The sequence below is a fragment of the Lipotes vexillifer genome, unplaced genomic scaffold (genome assembly GCF_000442215.2).
Source record: "Lipotes vexillifer unplaced genomic scaffold, Lipotes_vexillifer_v1.1 scaffold238, whole genome shotgun sequence".
NCBI classification, from domain to species: domain Eukaryota; kingdom Metazoa; phylum Chordata; class Mammalia; order Artiodactyla; family Lipotidae; genus Lipotes; species Lipotes vexillifer.
Window position 1 is genome coordinate 2,120,272 of NW_006785665.1, and position 19,601 is coordinate 2,139,872.

Sequence of the window (19,601 nt, forward strand, 5' to 3'; positions counted from 1 at the left end):
GGAATTTATTGTTTCAGGTTTGATGGCTTTCATGGCTTTTTCTTTAACAATGATGGCATCTTCAGTGGTGTGATCCTTCCTCCAGACTTACGTGATGTTCTCTCCATTGGGGTCTCTTCTTTAGTGTGGATAATCCTTTCCATAGAATATTGTGTGTAATGAGCCTTAAAGGTCTTATGACCCCCAATCTAGAGGCTGAATTAGAGACATGTTTGGAGGGGAGTAGACGCCTTCAGTGTTGAATTCATGGGGTTCTGGGTACCCAGGGGCATTGTGCAATTTCAAAAGAACTTTAAAAGGCAAAGTATTTCCTGACTTCAGGGACAAAGCATGGATGGAACCAATCCATAGAAAGGCCCTTCTTTTTGTATATCCAAAGACTGGCAGCTTGTGTTTGTTTATCTTTTCCCATCAAGGTGAGCAGCTTTATAGATAAGGGCAGTCCTGGTGGTAAATGCGACTGCATTTTCACAAAACAGTAGATTTAGCCTCTCCCTTCCTGCCTTAAATCCTGGTGCTTGCTTCTCTTCCTTACTAATGTCTTTTGAGGCTTTATTTTTAAAAATTTTTTCCCCTTCAGAATAGGGCACTTTCATCTGCACTAAAAACCTGTTCAGGCAGATATCCTTTCTCCTCAGTCTGGGAACTTGTCTGCTCCTCTGCATCAGCAGAGGCTGCTTCTCCTGTTATCTTGACAGTTTTTAAGCCAAACCTCTTTCTAAAATTATCAAACCATCCTTTACTGGCATTAAATTCTCCAGACTTAGATCCTTTATCTTCCTTTTGGTTTAAGTTGTCATATAATGACTTTGCTTTTTCTCAAATCATATTAGAGTCTATAGGTATGCCTTTCTTATAGCAATCCTGCACCCACATAAAAGCTGCATTTTCAATATGAGATAAAAAGGTATTTCACAAAAAGCGCAAGGTTTTTGCACCTGCCGGCATAGTGACAGCTATGGCTTCATGAATTTCCTTTTCATTTTTTACAATGGTACTTACACTGGATTCATTTATCTTGAAATGGTGGGAAATCACAGCTGCAGACCGCAATCTCTGGTTACATATCAAGCAACTCAGCGTCTTCTTGTAACGTCATGGGTTTTCTCTGCTCCTTGGGAGCACTTCCAGCATCACTAGTGGCACTTCGCATGGGTCCCATGGTGTCATTCAAGGCCTATGGTATTGTACTGAACTTGATGAAAAATACTCAAGAACCACAAGAGATCAGTTTTTCCTACAGTATGCAATTTGCTGGAGAGACAAACTGCTCAGGAGATGTTTTAAGCAGATACTTGCAACACCAGAGCTAGCAAGAGGAGGTGGCTATGAAATTATTACAGAAGTACAGTATATGCCACAGTTAGCTTTATGCAGTTATGATTTCATACTGCGTCTTTATGTTTGGGTTTCTCTCAACTGTGAATGGTGCCATGTATGGTCTGTAAGTGTGTGTGTAAGTTTTGATAAATTTTAACTTTTTAGAGTAGATTTGTGTACATTTTATGGTAGTAAATGATAAAATAGACTAGTATCTACATATAGTTTATGCATTCATGACATACCTAACTTTTTCTTTAATTTATTGGTATTTCTAGGCTCTGTGGTTTGTCTGAGGGTTTTTTCAAATTGTTGCACATCCACCCCAGAATTGTTCCAATATATTTACCGAAAAAATCTGCATATAAGTGGACCCATACAGTTCAATTCCATGTTGTTCAAGGGTCAACTGTAATTTCTCAGGGAGATCCTCCTCAATTAGGATTGATCTTCTTGCTCTGTTATCCATACTGTTTTTTTTCACAACTCACACACACACACTGTATTTTATTTTTACAAGAGATAAACTGACAACAAGCATTGTAAATGGATGACCGCAAACAAAAGCAACAATGATGGCAATTACCAAACACAAAACACACTCATACTATGAAATAATATTGACATTCAGTCCAGTAAACCTCCACTGTAACAGCTCCTTTACTTTGCAGTGAAAATTGATTTGTATATTTTTTGCCTCTGAGTCCTTGTGGGATTTATCTTTTTTTTTTTTATTCAAACAGAAAGTCACGAAAATCGTAATCATCCTCATCAGTTCACTCAGTCCCATGCAATCAGTTTTTTTTATCTTTATCTTTTGTTAGCACTTTTATGAATTCATCAGTTTTCCATTAGAGTTCTGAAAATGCTTATTCATTCAGTTCAGCAGTATCGTCAGTTACCAGAAACCTGTACTTGTCAGTCTTTTCCATGAATTCCTTGAAGATGAAACCCTTTTATAGGAATATTTTTGCGAAAGCATCAGAGTACACCCAGAACTGTCAGTAAATGACAAAAGGCTTAAAAATGACCACGGTTAAAGATTTGATGAAAGTTCATAATAATGCAATTGACAAGGAAATTTAGTTATTTCTGAGATATACATTTTAAAGTAATAACTAGAGTTGTGATTTATAACATTATACTAGAACATATAAGATTCTTAGAAATTTCATGTAATGTCTGAAACATTTATGATAACATATTTCCATACAAATAACCCAAAGAAAGTTTAGTATTAGTTGTTTTTTTTTGTTTGTTTTTTTATACTGCAGGTTCTTATTAGTCATCAATTTTATACACATCAGTGTATACATGTCAATCCCAATCGCCCAATTCAGCACACCACCATCCCCACCCAACCGCGGTTTTCCCCACTTGGTGTCCATACGTTTGTTCTCTACATCTGTGTCTCAACTTCTGCCCTGCAAACTGGTTCATCTGTACCATTTTTCTAGGTTCCACATACATGTGTTAATATACGATATTTATTTTTCTCTTTCTGACTTACTTCACTCTGTATAGACAGTCTCTAGATCCATCCACGTCTCAACAAATGACTCACTTTCGTTCCTTTTTTACGGCTGAGTAATATTCCATTGTATATATGTTCCACAACTTCTTTATCCATTCGTCTGTCGATGGGCATTTAGGTTGCTTCCATGACCTGGCTATTGTAAATAGCGCTGCAGTGAAAATTGGGGTGCATGTGTCTTTTTGAATTATGGTTTTCTCTGGGTGTATGCCCAGTAGTGGGATTGCTGGATCATATGGTAATTCTATTTTTAGTTTTTTAAGGAACCTCCATACTGTTCTCCATAGTGGCTGTATCAGTTTACATTCCCACCAACAGTGCAAGAAGGTTCCCTTTTCTCCACACCCTCTCCAGCATTTGTTGTTTGTAGATTTTCTGATGATGCCCATTCTAACTGGTATGAGGTGATACCTCATTGCAGTTTTGATTTGCATTTCTCTAATAATTAGTGATGTTGAGCAGCTTTTCATGTGCTTCTTGGCCATCTTTATGTCTCCTTTGGAGAAATGTCTGTTTAGGTCTTCTGCCCATTTTTGGATTGGGTTGTCTGTTTCTTTAATACTGAGCTGCATGAGTTTATATATTTTGGAGATTAATCCTTTGTTCGTTGATTCATTTGCAAATATTTTCTCCCATTCTGAGGGTTGTCTTTTCGTCTTGTTTATGGTTTCCTTTGCTGTGCAAAAGCTTTGAAGTTTCATTAGGTCCCATTTGTTTATTTTTGTTTTTATTTCCATTACTCTAGGAGGTGGATCAAAAAAGATCTTGTGGTGATTTATGTCAAAGAATGTTCTTCTGTGTTTTCCTCTAAGAGTTTTATAGTGTCCGGTCTTATATTTAGGTCTCGAATCCATTTTGAGTTTATTTTTGTGTATGGTGTTAAGGAGTGTTCTAATTTCATTCTTTTACATGTAGCTGTCCAGTTTTCCCAGCACCACTTATTGAAGAGACTATCTTTTCTCCATTGTCTATCTTTGCCTCCTTTATCATAGATTAGTTGACCATAGGTGCGTGGGTTTATCTCTGGGCTTTCTATCTTGTTCCATTGATCAGTGTTTCTGCTTTTGTGCCAGTACCATATTGTCTTCATTAATGTAGCTTTATAGTATAGTCTGAAGTCAGGGAGTCTGATTCCTCCAGCTCTGTTTTTTTCCCTCAAGACTGCTTTGGCTATTCAGAGTCTTTTGTGTCTCCATAAAATTTAAAAATTTTTTGTTCTACTTCTGTAAAAAAAGCCATTGGTAATTTGATAGGGATTGCACTGAATCTGTAGATTGCTTTGGGTAGTATAGTCATTTTCACAATATTGATTCTTCCAATCTGAGAACGTGGTATATCTCTCCATCTGTTGGTATCATCTTTAATTTCTTTCATCAGTGTCTTAGAGTTTTCTGCATACAGGTCTTTTGTCTCCCTAGGTAGGTTTATTCCTAGGTATTTTGTTCTTTTTGTTGCAATTCTTTTTATTCTTTTTGTTTTATATCTCTCCATCTGTTGGTATCATCTTTAATTTCTTTCATCAGTGTCTTACAGTTTTCTGCATACAGGTCTTTTGTCTCCCTAGGTAGGTTTATTCCTAGGTATTTTATTCTTTTTGTTGCAATGGTAAATGAGAGTCTTTCCTTAATTTCTCTTTCAGATTTTTCATCATCAGTGTATAGGAGTGCAAGAGACTTCTGTGCATTAATTTTGTATCCTGCAACTTTACCAAATTCATTGATTAGCTCTAGTAGTTTTCTGGTGACATTTTTAGGATTCTCTCTGTATAGTATCTTGTCATCTGCAAACAGTGACAGCTTTACTTCTTCTTTTCCAATTTGTATTCCTTTTATTTATTTTTCTTCTTTGATTGCCGTGGCTAGGACTTCCAAACCTATGTTGAAAAATAGTGGTAAGAGTGGACATCCTTGTCTTGTTCCTGATCTTAGAGGAAGTGCTTTCAGTTTTTCACCATTGAGAATGACGTTTGCTGTGGGTTTGTCATATATGGTCTTTATCATGTTGAGGTAGGTTCCCTCTATGCCAACTTTCTGGAGAGTTTTTATCATAAATGGGTGTTGAATTTTGTTGAAAGCTTTTTCTGCATCTATTGAGATGATCATATGGTTTTTATTCTTCAATTTGTTAGTATGGTGTATCACATTGATTGATTTGCATATATTGAAGAATCCTTGCATCCCTGGGATAAATCCCACTTGATCATGGTGTATGATCCTTTTAATGTGTTGTTGGATTCTGTTTGCTAGTATTTTGTTGAGGATATTTGCATCTATATTCATCAGTGATATTGGTCTGTAATTTTATTTTTTTGTAATATCTTTGTCTGGTTTTGGTATCAGGGCAATGGTGGCCTCATAGAATGAGTTTGGGAGTGTTCCTTCCTCTGCAATTTTTTGGAAGAGTTTGAGAAGGATGGGTGTTAGCTCTTCTCTGAATGTTTGATAGAATTCACCTGTGAAGCCATCTGGTCCTGGACTTTTGTTGTTGGAAGATTTTTAATCACAGTTTGTTTCATTACTTGTGATTGGTCTGTTCGTATTTTCTGTTTCTTCCTGGTTCTGTCTTGGAAGGTTATACCTTCCTAAGAATTTGTCCATTTCTTCCAGGTTGTCCATTTTATTGGCATAGAGTTGCTTATAGTAGTCTCTTAGGATGCTTTGTATTTCTGCGGTGTCTGTTGTAACTTCTCATTTTTCGTTTCTAATTTTATTGATTTGAGTCCTCTCCCTCTTTTTCTTGATGAGTCTGGCTAATGGTTTATCAATTTTGTTTATCTTCTCAAAGAACCAGCTTTTAGTTTTATTGATCTTTGCTATTGTTTTCTTTGTTTCTATTTCATTTATTTCTGCTCTGATCTTTATGATTTCTTTCCTTCTGCTAACTTTGGGTTTTGTTTGTTCTTCTTTCTCTAGTTCCTTTAGGTGTAAGGTTAGATTGTTTATTTGAGATTTTTCTTGTTTCTTGAGGTAGGCTTGTATAGCTATAAACTTCCCTCTTAGAACTGCTTTTGCTGCATCCCATAGGTTTTGGATCTTTGTGTTTTCATTGTCATTTGTCTCTAGATATTTTTTGATTTCCTCTTTGATTTCTTCAGTGATCTTTTGGTTATTTAGTAACGTATTGTTTAACCTCCATGTGTTTGTGTTTTTTACATTTTTTTCCCTTTAATTCGTTTCTAATCTCACAGCATTGTGGTCAGAAAAGATGCTTGATATGATTTCAGTTTTCTTAAATTTACTAAGGCTTGATTTGTGACCCAAGATGTGATGTATCCTGGAGAATGTTCCGTGCGCACTTGAGAAGAAAGTGTAATCTGCTGTTTTGGATGGAATGTCCTATAAATATCATTTAAAGCTATGTGGTCTATTGTGTCATTTAAAGCTTCTGTTTCCTTATTTATTTTCATTTTGGATGATCTGTCAATTGGTGTAAGTGAGGTGTTAAAGTCCTCCACTATTATTATGTTACTGTCGATTTTCTCTTTTATAGCTGTTAGCACTTGCCTTATGTATTGAGGTGCTCCTATGTTGGGTGCATATATATTTGTAATTGTTATATATTCTTCTTGGATTGATCCCTTGATCATTATGTAGTGGACTTCCTTGTCTCTTATAACATTCTTTATTTTAAAGTCTATTTTATCTGATATGAGTATAGCTACTCCAGCTTTTGATTTCCATTTGCATGGAATATCTTTTTCCACCCCCTCACTTTCAATCTGTATGTGTCCCTAGGTCTGAAGTGGGTATCTTGTAGACAGCATATATATGGGTCTTGTTTTTGTATCCATTCAGCAAGCCTGTGTCTTTTGGTTGGAGCATTTAATCCATTCACGTTTAAGGTAATTATCAATATGTATGTTCCTATGACCATTTTCTTAATTGTTTTGGGTTTGTTTTTGTAGGTCCTTTTCTTCTCTTGTGTTTCCCACTTAGAGAAGTTGCTTTAGCATTTGTTGTAGAGCTGGTTTGGTGGTGCTGAATTCTCTTAGCTTTTGCTTGTCTGTAAAGCTTTTGATTTCTCCATCGAATCTGAATGAGATCCTTGCCGGGTAAAGTAATCTCGGTTGTAGGTGCTTCCCTTTCATCACTTTAATTATATCATGCCACTCCCTTCTGGGTTGTAGAGTTTCTGCTGAGAAATCAGCTGTTAACCTTATGGGAGTTCCCTTGTACGTTATTTTTCGTTTTTCCCTTGCTGCTTTCAATAATTTTTTTTGTCTTTAATTTTTGCCAATTTGATTACTATGTGTCTCGGTGTGTTTCTCCTTGGGTTTATCCTGTATGGGACTCGCTGCGCTTCCTGGACTTGGGTGGCTATTTCCTTTCCCATGTTAGGGAAATTTTCCACTATAATCTCTTCAAATATTTTCTCTGGTCCTTTCTCTCTCCTCCTTCTGGGACCCCTATAATGCAAATGTTTTTGCATTTAATATTGTCCCAGTGGTCTCTTAGGCTGTCTTTATTTCTTTCATTCTTTTTTCTTAATTCTGTTTCACAGCAGTGAATTCCACCATTCTGTCTTCCAGGTCACTTATCCGTTCTTCAGCCTCTGTTATTCTGCTATTGATTCTTTCTAGTGTATTTTTCATTTCAGTTACTGTATTGTTCATCTCTGTTTGTTTGTTCTTTAATTCTTCTAGGTCTTTGTTGAACGTTTCTTGCATCTTCTCGATCTTTGCCTCCATTCTTTTTCCGAGGTCCTGGATCATCTTCACTATCATTATTCTGAATTCTTTTTCTGGAAGTTTGCCTATCTCCCAATTCATTTAGTTATTTTTCTGGGGTTTTATCTTGTTCCTTCATGTGGTACATAGCCCTCTGCCTTTTTCATCTTGTCTGTCTTTCTGTGAATGTTTTTGTTCCACAGGCTGCAGGATTGTATTTCTTCTTGCTTCTCCTGTCTGCCCTCTGGTAGATGAGGCTATCTAAGAGGCTTGATGGGAGGGACTGGTGGTGGGTAGAGCTGACTGTTGCTCTGGTGGGCAGAGCTCAGTAAAACTTTAATTCACTTGACTGTTGATGGGTGGGGCTGGGTTCCCTCCGTGTTGGGGGTTTGGCCTGAGGCAACCCAAGAGTGGAGCCTACCTGGGCTCTTTGGTGGGGCTAATGACAGACTCTGGGAGGGCTCATGCCAAGTAGTACTTCCCAGAACTTATGCTGTCAGTGTCCTTGTCCCCATGGTGTGTTACAGCCTCCCCCCCCCCCCCCCACCGGAGACCCTCCAACACTAGCAGGTAGGTCTGGTTCAGTCTCCTATTGGGTCACTGCTCCTTCCCTTGGATGCCAATGCACACACTACTTTGTGTGTGCCCTCCAAGAGTGGAGTCTGGAGTCTCTGCAGTCCTGTCAAAGTACTGCAATCAATTCCCACTAGGTTTAAAAGTCTGATTCTCTAGGAATTCCTCCTCCCATTGCTGGACCCCCAGGTTGGAAGCCTGACGTGAGGCTCAGAACCTTCACTCCAGTGGGTGGCCTTCTGTGGTATAAGTGTTCTCTGGTCTGTGAGTCACCCACCCAGCAGTTATGGGATTTGATTTTACTGTGATTATGCCCCTCCTACAGTCTCATTGTGGCTTCTTCTTTGTCTTTGGATGTGGGGTATCTTTTTTGGTGAGTTCCAATGTCTTCCTGTTGATGATTGTCCAGCAGCTAGTTGTGACTCTGCTGTTCTCGCAAGAGGGAGTGAGAGCATGTCCTTCTACTCCTCCATCTTGGTTACTCCTCCTGATTATATCAATCCATACTATTTTATATGTCCTTTTTAATACTCATCTCTCTCATAGTTGCTTATTTATATCTGCCTCCTTCCCTAAACTGTGAGCTTCTCATGGGTTTTGTGTTGTTTATTGCCTTAGAGCTGGTGTTTTTCACGGGGCTGACAGTATTTGCCAATCAACTAGTGAACTTTTCTGGGTTGCCTGAATGATGGGTCTTCCTTTCTAGTCATAGAGTTCTATGGTCATAAGTAAAAACTGGGATAGAATTTTAATTTTGTTTCTACTCTTTGTCGTCTTATGTTATCATGCTTAATTATAATCCCTTTAAGAGGGCTTTTCTTACATGGATGATAAAAATTTAAAAATAAAAAAGCTTAGAATCACAGACTTTGGAAAGCCTCCTGTGGTCACATACATTTTCCTCCCACTTAAGCGTTTGTTAACAGTTTCTCTCATGTGGCCTTTCAGTCTGTTTGGATACCTCCAGTGACAGGGAGTTCATCAGCTCTGCAGATAGTGTGTCCTACTCTTGAACACCTCTTCAGTTAACATTTTCCTTATTAATTTTTTTTAAAATTTATTTTTATTTTTTGGCTGCATTGGGTCTTCGTTGCTGCGCGAAGGCTTTTCTCTGGTTGCGGCGAGCAGGGGCTGCTCTTCGTTGTGGTGCACGGGCTTCTCATTGCAGTGGCTTCTCTTGTTGCAGGGCATGGGCTCTAGGCACACGGGCTTCAGTGGTTATGGCACGTGGGCTCAGTAGTTGTGGCACGCGAGCTCTAGAGCACAGGCTCAGTAGTTGTGGCGCGTGGGCTTAGTTGCTCCCCGGCACGTGGCGTCTTCCCAGGCCAGGGCTCAAACCTGTGTCCACTGCGTTGGTAGGCGGATTCTTAACCACTGCGCCACCTGGGAAGCCCCAGCATTTTCCTTATTGAACCTGAATCTGTCTTTTATTTTTCTCTGTTTGTGCTTTGTTGCCATTAAATGTAATTTACTCCTAAGTGTGCATAGTATGTTTCTTTTTCTACATTTTTTCTTTATTATGCTAAACATACCAAGTTTTTTCAGTTCTCTAAATGCCAGGCTTTCCACATTTCAACCCCCAAGTTACCCTCCTCTGGATTCTAGCCTTTATTTTAAAGAAAATTCTCCCCCATGACATTTTATTATGAAACTTTTTGAACATATAGAAAAGTTGAAAGAATTGTACAGTGGACACCCGTATACCCACTACCTATCTTCTATAGTTAACTTTTCATATATTTGCTTAGTCATGCAGCTATCCATCTATGAATCCATTTTTTTTTAAAGCATTTCATAGTGAGTTGTAGATATCTAAACATTTCAGCATGCATATCATGAATTAGAACTCAGTATTTGTTTACAGTTTTTCTTTTGAGGTAAATTTATACACACTGTAGTACAGAAATCTTAAGTGTACCATTCAGTGAGGTTCGATGTGCCTCCTCTTGTATAACGCAAACCCCTAACAAGATAGAGATTTGTCACCCCAGAAAGTACCCACTTGCCCCTTCCAAGTCAGTCCCCACACCATCCTCCCAGGTGCGACCACTGTTCCCTTTTCTTCTATCACAGATTAGATTTGCCTCTTTTAAAACTTCATGTGAATGGAATCATATAGTATGTGTTCTGTTGTATACAGTTTCTTTCACTTAACATAATGTTTTTGAGATTCATGCACATTGCTTGTATCATTAATTTCTTCCCTTTTATTGCTGAGTAGGATTCCAGTGTATAAATATACCAATTTGTTTATTTTTCATCAATCCGCAGGTGTTGATGGACACCTGGGTTCTTTCTAATTTCTGGCTATCTTGAATAAAGATAGCTCTGAACTTTCTTGTGCTAGGTTTTGTGGACAAATGTTACATTTCCCTTGGGTCAGCTATTTAGGGGAGGAATCAGTGGTCATAAGGTAGCTGTATACTTAGTTTTCTGAGAAATTGCCAAACCTTTTTCCAAAGTGACTTTCCACCTTACATTCTTTTTACAGTTCTAGTTGCTCCACATCCTCACTAACATTTGGGTTTTAGCTTTTTTTTTTTTTTTTTTTTTTTTTTTTTGCGGTACGCGGGCCTCTCACTGTTGTGGCCTCTCCCGCTGTGGAGCGCAGGCTCTGGACACGCAGGCTCAGCGGCCATGGCTCATGGGCCCAGCCGCTCCATGGCATGTGGGATCTTCCCAGACTGGGGCACGAACCCGTGTCGCCTGCATCGGCAGGCGGACTCTCAACCACTGCGCCACCAGGGAAGCCCGATTTTAGCTTTTTAATGCCCTCTTAAGAAGGGCTTTTACAGAAATGATCACAGTCCTCTAGATAGAGTCTGAGACTGCTCTGATTCAGTGATATGCTTGCCTTCTTGGTTGTGAGCACTGTTTTGGAGCCACTGTGTCATATTGAACTTCAGGTCAACCAAAACATTGAGATCTTTTTCAGATTAATTGTTTCTGAACCATGTTACCTTTTTGTGCACTTAAGAAACTGAATTTTGAAAATCCTAAATGTAAGACTTTAAATTTATCCCCATTATGTTTCATCCAATTAATTTGAGAAAAACTAGAATTTTGAATCTGTCATCAGTTGGTCTGGCAATCCCTTTCAGCTTTATATCATTTACAGATTTGGTAAGTGTGTTTTCTGGGTGTTTTAGGTTGTTGATGGGATTGCTGAATAGTTCAGGTCCAAAGATAGGGTCCTATGACACACTGCTGTAGACTTCTCTCTTGACTCCATTCAGTAGGATAGGCCAACAAACTATACATTTATCTCATTATAAAATCATCTAGCTTACGGTTTTGTGTGTTTTCCCTTTAGAATTTAAGCTTCATGAGAGTAAAGTCCTGTCATGTATCTAAGCATCTAGAACCAGGGGTTAAGGCATATAGTTGGTGTTCAATAAATGTTTTTAAATGAATGAGTCAATGATGGATAGATATGAGGATTTTGTTAAAAGCCTTGCTGAAAACAACTTTCATTGAATTTTTTTGGAATTCCCCCTGTGGCAAGATGAAACAAACAAGTGCCAACAGCATACCGTTTGGCTTTTTTGCAGAGAAGGAAGTGAATGAACTGATGGAAGAGCTGTTTGAAACTGTGAGTAATGATCTTTGAATGAGAACTCAGAATAGTAAAAGTGGATTCTCCAGCAAGCTCTGTCCTTTGGTCTCAGGGCCTCTCTCTCCAGATGGGTGGTGTGAACCAAGCCCATTCCCCTTTCAATCCACCCAGGAGAGAATATAGTGACAGGAGAATTTTGCTAAGTAATAAACTTTGATTATCCATATGTGGGTTATTCTTAATAAAGTTTTCCTTGCAGTCTTTTGGATGGACTCTTCACTATCACATGTTGCATCCTTAAAGATTGCAAACTAATTTTAGATTATTATGAGCCCAAATAGTTACCTTTCTCATAAATTTATCTCTTTAAAGATATTCTGATCATTTCAAGTTATCCATGCTCTGTGTTTACCATTACAAGTTGGCTGATTGAGAAACTTTTTTCCTGGCATAATAGCTACCCCATGTGCAGGATTGTGCGAGCCCAGAAGTGAGAAAGGTTGTGATGCAAGCTCTTTCTGTGCGCCAGCATTATTAAAGTCCTGTAAACTAGTCTTTGCTTTCCCTTCTCACTGCTAGAGTGACTTTTGCGTGCCCATTTCCCAGGAAAATCCTTCTTTTCCTTTGTCCTCAGTTTCAAGATGAGATGGGATTCTCCAACATGGAAGATGATGGCCCAGAGGAGGAGGAATGTGTGGCTGAGCCTCGGCCCAACTTTAACACCCCTCAAGCCCTACGGTAGGCTAACCAAAGACCTTGAGACTTAGAATGGAGGAAAAGTGTATGTCTGAAAAGGTTTTGAGAAATTTTGGTTAACAATTTCCCATCCCTGACTACCTGCTGTTACTGATATTAGGATGCAGAGTCCCTTGTGGGTGTTAGGTGTCAAGTGAATAAGTCTCCTTATTATGGGGCAGTGCAGCTATAGACCAAGCTGTACCTGTTTGGGAAGGGAGAAAAAGCAGTAGCTGGCATCCATAGCAGCTTCTCCAGGTGAGTGGTGCTGGAGAGGTGTGTAGGACTCTATGTGGCCAGCCACAGAAACTACCCCAAATTGTAATATCCAGTATGTCCCTTTTGTTCTTCTATTTGTCGTTAACATCTAGTAAATGTTAGTGAACCTTTGTTAGTCACCAAGGCATTAATTGAGCAAACCATAAAACACCTGAAGTAATGCCCTGGAGTCTGAAATGTGTGTACTGCCCTCTTCAGTTAAATTAGCACTTCCATTGTCCCACCCAGAGAGTAGAGGCTTTAAATGTTTCCTCCGTTTTTGTGATGAGTTTGTGTAGTTTATCCGTACTTTATTGCTATCCATTCTGAGTAGCGGCATACTATCCTTAGGTGACTGGCTGGATGTCAGGGTATGGTTTGTGCCATGCATGGAACAAAGCAAAACTGAAAGACACATAGTCTCTAATTAGTCCTGTGTTTTAACTTAACAGCATTACCTAACTAGAGAGCTTTGGATCCACCTGAAAGCTAGGCTTTCAGGGAACTTGCAAATTTAGTGAAAGAGACAAGGTATACTAATCATTGTGTAAAAGTCAGAAATATCAGTCATACTCCATTACAATAAATACCATAATATAACCACAACAGAAATCTCAGGAATTCCTTTTTTTTTTCAGCTTCATTGAGGTATAATTGACAAATAAGGTTGTAAGATACTGAAAGTGTACAACTTGATGATTTGATAAATGTATGCTTTGTAAAAGGATTCCCCCCATCAAGTTAATTAACACTTCTATCACCTCACATATTTACCTTTTTTTTTTTTTTTGAGAACAAATTTCAAAATTTCTTAGAGTCTGTATTTGACCCACTTATTTCACACCATATTTCATAGAAAAAAATTCTAGTGTAGCAGAATAGAACCTGGGCACTTATTATCATGGGATTTGATCTGTAAACATATTTCAGTTCCACTAGTCAACTCTGTGTATGAATTTTTAAAATTTGGTCATTATGTAACTACTTAAAAATCCTTATTCCAATTCAGTTACCTTTCGGTATTCAGTTGATCTGCATGGGCTGCTGCTGCTTTTCTTTCAGCTAGAAATGCAAACCTAGCAATCTTTGATTAAGTAAAATATCACAGGGAAAGTGAGTTACCTGTGTTCCCCTTATCAACTACCCATCCAGGTAATACTTACTAAAATCAGGTGCAGGCTTTTTTTTTGCATTATCTACATTTTTCATGTTTCTGTTCTTCTGTTCCTCTGCTAGTAATGCAGATAATCAAGAGATTTCAATTCTCAGTAAAATTGTACAGAGGACAGGCCTGTGTCTTTAGGTTTTCACCCTTGTCAGCCCATACTCCCAGTAAATACTGTAAAAGGAAACAACTTTTTTCAGTAGCTTCTGGGGATAAAGATTATTATCATTTAACTATTGCTAAATTCTGGAGGATTTCTTGAATTATGATAACCTGCTAGTCATAGCTACTTGAGCAGGTCTTATCCTGATTGCACACAGTATCAGCTCTTGCTTAATCACTTGAGTGTCTTGTTCTGGCTCTACTTCAGAACTAGCATGCTAGGTATTTGGATTCTTACTTCAGCCCCAGACACAGTCTCTCTCTCTCAGGAGGTAGGGGTAGGAGGGTAGTGTTAGAAAACTTGGAGAAGATTCTGTATCACCATTAAGAACAAGTCTGAGATTTATTTGGCTGTCAGTGTGATGAAAAATGATGGGTTCCCATTAGCTCCTTGGCTGCTTTGTTATCCAGACACTTCCCTACTCTTAGATTTTTGTTTAATTTCCCCTTCATTACGATCTTACTTAGAAGACTGATGTAGAAGAATGGGTGGGGGGCGGCGATTCAGAACCATCTTATTTGAATCTACACTAACAACTTTGGGAGAAGATTTGGGTAGGATAGGAGTTTGCCTATCGGTTAAAGTGAGATTTGGGGATTACGAGTAGATGGAAGTTGTTCAGACTTGCTTAGCCCACCATTAGAAGGAACTGGATGTGTTGTGGACCCAGGGAAATGTTCAAATCCAATCATCTCCCTGTTGAGGATAGGTTTGAGGAACCACTGGCCAACTTGCTAAATGAGCAGCATCGCACAGTGAAGGAGCTACTTGAACAGCTGAAGATGAGGAAATCTTCAGCCAAACAGCAGCAGGAGGTAGAGAGGGTTAAGCCCCAGAGTGAGAAAGTTCATCAGACTCTGATTCTAGACCCAGCACAGAGGAGGAGACTCCAGCAGCAGATGCAGCAGGTAAGACTCTTCTTGGTAATGTTAATATTGGATCATCCCATGGCCTGGCTCGAAGCCAAACATTAAATTAGCAGCTTTGGAAAAGTCGGAAATAGGTGTGTTGATAACCACTGAAACCACAGGACCACAGGATCTTCACATCAGTTAGGACCTTGAAAGATCATCATGTTCGTGTCTCAGGTAAGAATGCATGTAAGGACCCTGATAGTATTCAGAATGATAGATTTCAAAGAATCTGTAGTAATCCCTTCTGAATTTAACAGCCTTATTGCCAGAGTAGTTTTTTCTTCTTTCTAATCTTAGTCCCTCTGGCTTGAGGTTAAACTTCCTCTGGTTCTGTCATTTTGCTCAAGTGGAACATATTTGAGAAAAAAATTCATACCAAGATACTATGTTGTTCTCATAGTCTCTCTAGAAAGCCAAACATATATGCTAAAGTCACTAACATCTTGGTAAAGTCTTCTGGGTTCCTGAAATGACAACATCATAACATGTCACTATATTATTTTCTTTCCCTCCCCAGCATGTGCAGCTCTTGACGCAAATTCACCTTCTCGCCACCTCCAACCCCAGTCTCAGTTCGGAGGCCAGTACCACCAGGATATTTCTTGTAAGGTTTCAGATATCCCTAACTCTAAAGAATTGTGTATGCAGTTAGTTTGGAAGTCATTTCTCACAAGTATTGACTCATCATAAGCTACATTTATTCTTCTCTCCTGCATGTTTTGGTAGCTGTTCGTATGGCTTCATGTGCTTGCTGATAAAACATAAGTTACTGGTTCCCATTAAAGGACAGAGAGAGTATTCAGTTTCTTAAGACTATTCCTCTTACCTTTTTATTGGGTTCTCTTACCTTTAGATCCACTCATCTTGGGCTTTTGGTACTTCTCTTCTTTTTACTGAATTCATTATTTATTAGGCTCAATATCAGTGTTTTATGCATAAAATTAATTTTGCTCATGGCATTATGAAATATTTTGGAGGAAGGGCTTTTAATTTCAAATTTTGGGGATTTCCCTGGAGGTCCAGTGGTTAGGACTCGGCACTTTCACTTCCGGGGCCCAGATTCAATTTCTGGTCGGGGAACTAAGATCCTGCAAGCTGTAGGGCGTGGCCAAAAAGAAAAAAATTCAAATTTTAACACATTTTTGACCGGAGACGTATTATAGCCACAGGTGTTAGTTTCTGCAAAAATCCCCCTGTCAGTAATGTGTTAAAATCCTATAAAAATTGCTCCTGAACTTTGGGGTAGGTAATGAGGTTATTCTTTGCGTCTTGGGTAAGTCTCTTTGGAGTTTGAGTTGGCTCTAGTAGTCTGAGCTTCCTTCGACAGTCAGCAGAGTGTTACTTCCCTCTTATTGTGTTCAGAGGATCATGAGAAATACTTTGTTCTTCAGAGAAACCAATGAAGACATTTAAAATTTTTATTTTATTTTATTAAGTAATGGCTCTCACTCTTGAGAATTTTAATTCTGGCTGGGGAGCTAGACCATACATCCAAAAGGCTGAGGAACACTCAGACTGAGAATAAAACAAGAGCAAATTAGTGTATCACAAATCCCCAAATATCTGAGGACTTGGCAAAAGAACAGTCTTAATGGCAAAATGTTAGTTATGGAAGACTTTATGATGATTTTTACCTGTTTTTATACTATTGTAGGAAGGACAGTTTTTCACTCAGAGGCTAAGGGCTACTGGTATTAATTGTCTGGAACTTAGATCTCCTTTGTGTCCTGTTTCCCCAGAAAGAGCTGGGAACCTTTGCTCAGAGCTCCATCGCCCTTCATCATCAGTTCAACCCCAAGTTTCAGACCTTGTTCCAACCCTGTAACCTGATGGGAGCTGTGCAGCTTATTGAAGACTTCAACACACATGTCAGCGTTGACTGGAGTCCTCGTAAAACTGTCAAGAAGACTGGTAGGGGACAGATGTGTCCGCTTTAAGTTTTTACTTGCAATGAGAGGTGGGAGTCTTATCCCATAGATAATTACCTAGGGATAATTTCCTAGGGGTGGAGGAGACAGGGTGTTTGTAATTTCTTCCTTCTCTCTTTTATCCTCCCTTTGTGCTCATTATCTAAGTTCTAGAATTAGGTGATAATACTTGGGCTTAAGTAAGGGATGTAGGCAGTGGACAGGGCAGGGTTGTGGGGGGTAGAGATGTGGGACTCCTGCTAATAATTGGACTTAAGTAGATATGAGGGTAAGTATTAGGAGTCAGGTCAAGACAAACTGGTATCTGATAAAGTTGGAAGTCAAGTGGTAAAGTCGGGTTGTGTTTAGGTTTCTACTCACTTCTTCATTAAGATCATTTTATTTCCCATAATGATTATAGTGATATCTCCATTTTGAGTGAAACATTGATATGGGAGTTAGGAACAAATTAGAGATGTTGTACATTTACCATGTTCAATATTTTAAAGAAATTTGCAGGTTTGGTTTCTACTTTGCATTGGTTTAGTATTTTTTAAGAAAATATTTGCTGTTCCCTTAAACTAAATATTTGCTTCTGATTTGTTCCTAGTTTAGCAAATTAGTTGTGTCTTGCTGTGGATTTGGGTTTGTCTTTGGATTTGATTTTAAATCCCTGACTCTTATAGTTAAATTGAATATAGTTGAATTTAAGTGCATTATGTCATAGACACTGATCTCAAACTACTTTATTCATTATATGTTAGTAATGAAAACTTAATTTAACACCAGACTACAATTGTAACTTATACATATAGTGTCCTGTGTTTTTCTTCTGGGGATATAAAAATAACATTTATGGAAGGAGAAATATGGCTGTATAGTGGTGCTTATCTCTGGAAAGGCAGAAGTGCCTGGAATTGAGAGGCTTAGACAGCAAGACAGAAATGAATGAGACTGAATTGTCTCATTCTCTTTATGGTTTTTTTGTTCCCAACCTCAGGAGGAATCTGGGAGAACTTAATGAAAGTTAAGTAAGAATCAAATAAAATAAAATTTGGAATACCAGATTTGTGAGGGAGATTAAAGAAGTTGGAATCTTATCCTGGAAGAAAGAAAGCATTGTTGAAGGTCACTTATCTTTCAAGGATTTAAAGGGGGAAGGAGGTAAAAATTTTTTGAGCATACACTATCTGCCAGGTATTACTAGGTACTTTATAAGTGCTTATGTTACTTAGTGTGTTAAGTATTCCACACAGGAAAGAAAAAGAGAATCAACTTTTAATAGCATTGAATGGGACTCCTTTTAGGTATATGTTAGGCTGAGAAAGATTGTGGAAACTTTTGGGAGGGGGGTATGTGGGTGGAAGGGCATCACGTTAGGTAGGGGTGGCTCTATCTAAATGCAAAAATGCATTCAGAAGCTTTTGTGAAGCCGTCTTTTGTTCTAGAATTTCATTTATCAGGAATTTTTTTCTTACAGCCTATGAATTTCCCTGTTTGCCAAAGCAAGTGGCTTGGATCCTAGCCACAAGCAAGGTTTTCATGTATCCAGAGCTACTTCCAGTGTGTTCTCTGAAGGCAAAGAATCCCCAGGATAAGATTTTCTTCACCAAGGCGGAGGACAAGTAAGGGTTTACTGTGAGGTGAACAAGAGCACAGAATATCCCAAGGAGAAGACCTGTATAATAAAGAACGGACACAAAAGACGAAAAGAAAAGCAGTGTAGATGGGTGCAGTTCTGTAGTATGTGCTTGTTCCAGCAGTGCCAAATACTGCTTTTTTTAGGGAATGACATACACATTTTTGAAACATTTAAAGTTGTTTTTTGTCTTTTATTTATTGTAAAAACTTACCTTGTAATACTGTTAGAGGAAAATTTTCAAAGGAAAACAATTTTTTTATCCATTATCCTAACCACCCCAACACAATTATTTTTCTTTTTGCATTTCTTATATAATTATTGGCAATATAAGTGTAATTTTGTTTTGCTTTTTTTAACATAAGGTCTTCTTGAAATTGTTTTCTCTATCAGATTCCATGCTGTAACATTGTCTTATTTTTGTTTCTGTATATTGTCTTTTAAGGCAATATTAATGGCCCTATGATAGTCCTTTTATTTGCCACTCCCCCCCGCCCCCCCCCCCCCCCCCCCTGTTTTCCTGTTCTTCCTCTGTATATTGTCTTTTAAGGCAATATTAATGGCCCTATGATAGTCCTTTTATTTGCCACTCCCCCCCGCCCCCCCCGCCCCGCCCCTTGTTTAGCTGTTCTGAGTGAGGCTTCACCAAGGATCTTTGTGCATAGAGCTTTTGAAAATCTTTCCAGTTTATCTCTTTGGGTAAATTCTCAAGAGTGAGATTATTCGATAAAGGTTATGAACACTTATGGCTCTTGATTTGTATTTCCCCACTGCCATCAGCAAATATGTACATAGGTAACTGTAATTGAATATGTTATGTTGGGAGGTAGTGTTGGTGCTGTTTAATATGTCTAACATGGTGCCCAATATTCATTTTATATTAGTTTTGTTAGAGCCATTCTTCTTCCTTCAAATTTCATTTGTATTATTAGTATAAAGTGTGTCATGATCTGACATTTATTAGTGATTTATGCCTGGTTTTTCCTCTTCTCACTTGATTGGGAACTCCTCATTAAGTCTTATTCACATAGTACTTCTTAGCACTCAGTAAATATCTGAAATTTTCTATTGAATTGCCATTAACTTTTACGAGAATTAGATGTAGAAAAAGTGGGTTATAGAATGTGGAGTTCATCTGGGAGGCTTTTCAGCAGGGTGGACTGTCAGGGGA

The 19,601-nt window shown here is 38.5% G+C and overlaps 1 protein-coding gene and 1 non-coding gene across 3 annotated transcripts in view; both read left to right on the plus strand.

The window, feature by feature from the left end:
• Window positions 1-19,601, plus strand: part of GON4L (gon-4 like) — an 89,476-nt gene that overhangs the window by 45,815 nt on the left and 24,060 nt on the right. For both annotated transcript variants that reach the window (XM_007457927.1, XM_007457926.1), the window contains 6 exons: window positions 11,645-11,685; window positions 12,284-12,387; window positions 14,680-14,878; window positions 15,402-15,488; window positions 16,624-16,795; window positions 18,272-18,416. In XM_007457927.1, the coding sequence (XP_007457989.1) occupies window positions 11,645-11,685; window positions 12,284-12,387; window positions 14,680-14,878; window positions 15,402-15,488; window positions 16,624-16,795; window positions 18,272-18,416 (748 nt within the window). The remainder of the gene's footprint in view (window positions 1-11,644; window positions 11,686-12,283; window positions 12,388-14,679; window positions 14,879-15,401; window positions 15,489-16,623; window positions 16,796-18,271; window positions 18,417-19,601) is intronic.
• On the plus strand, window positions 15,893-15,964 carry TRNAE-UUC (transfer RNA glutamic acid (anticodon UUC)). The gene has a single exon. It is a non-coding gene; the product is annotated as a tRNA-Glu (tRNA).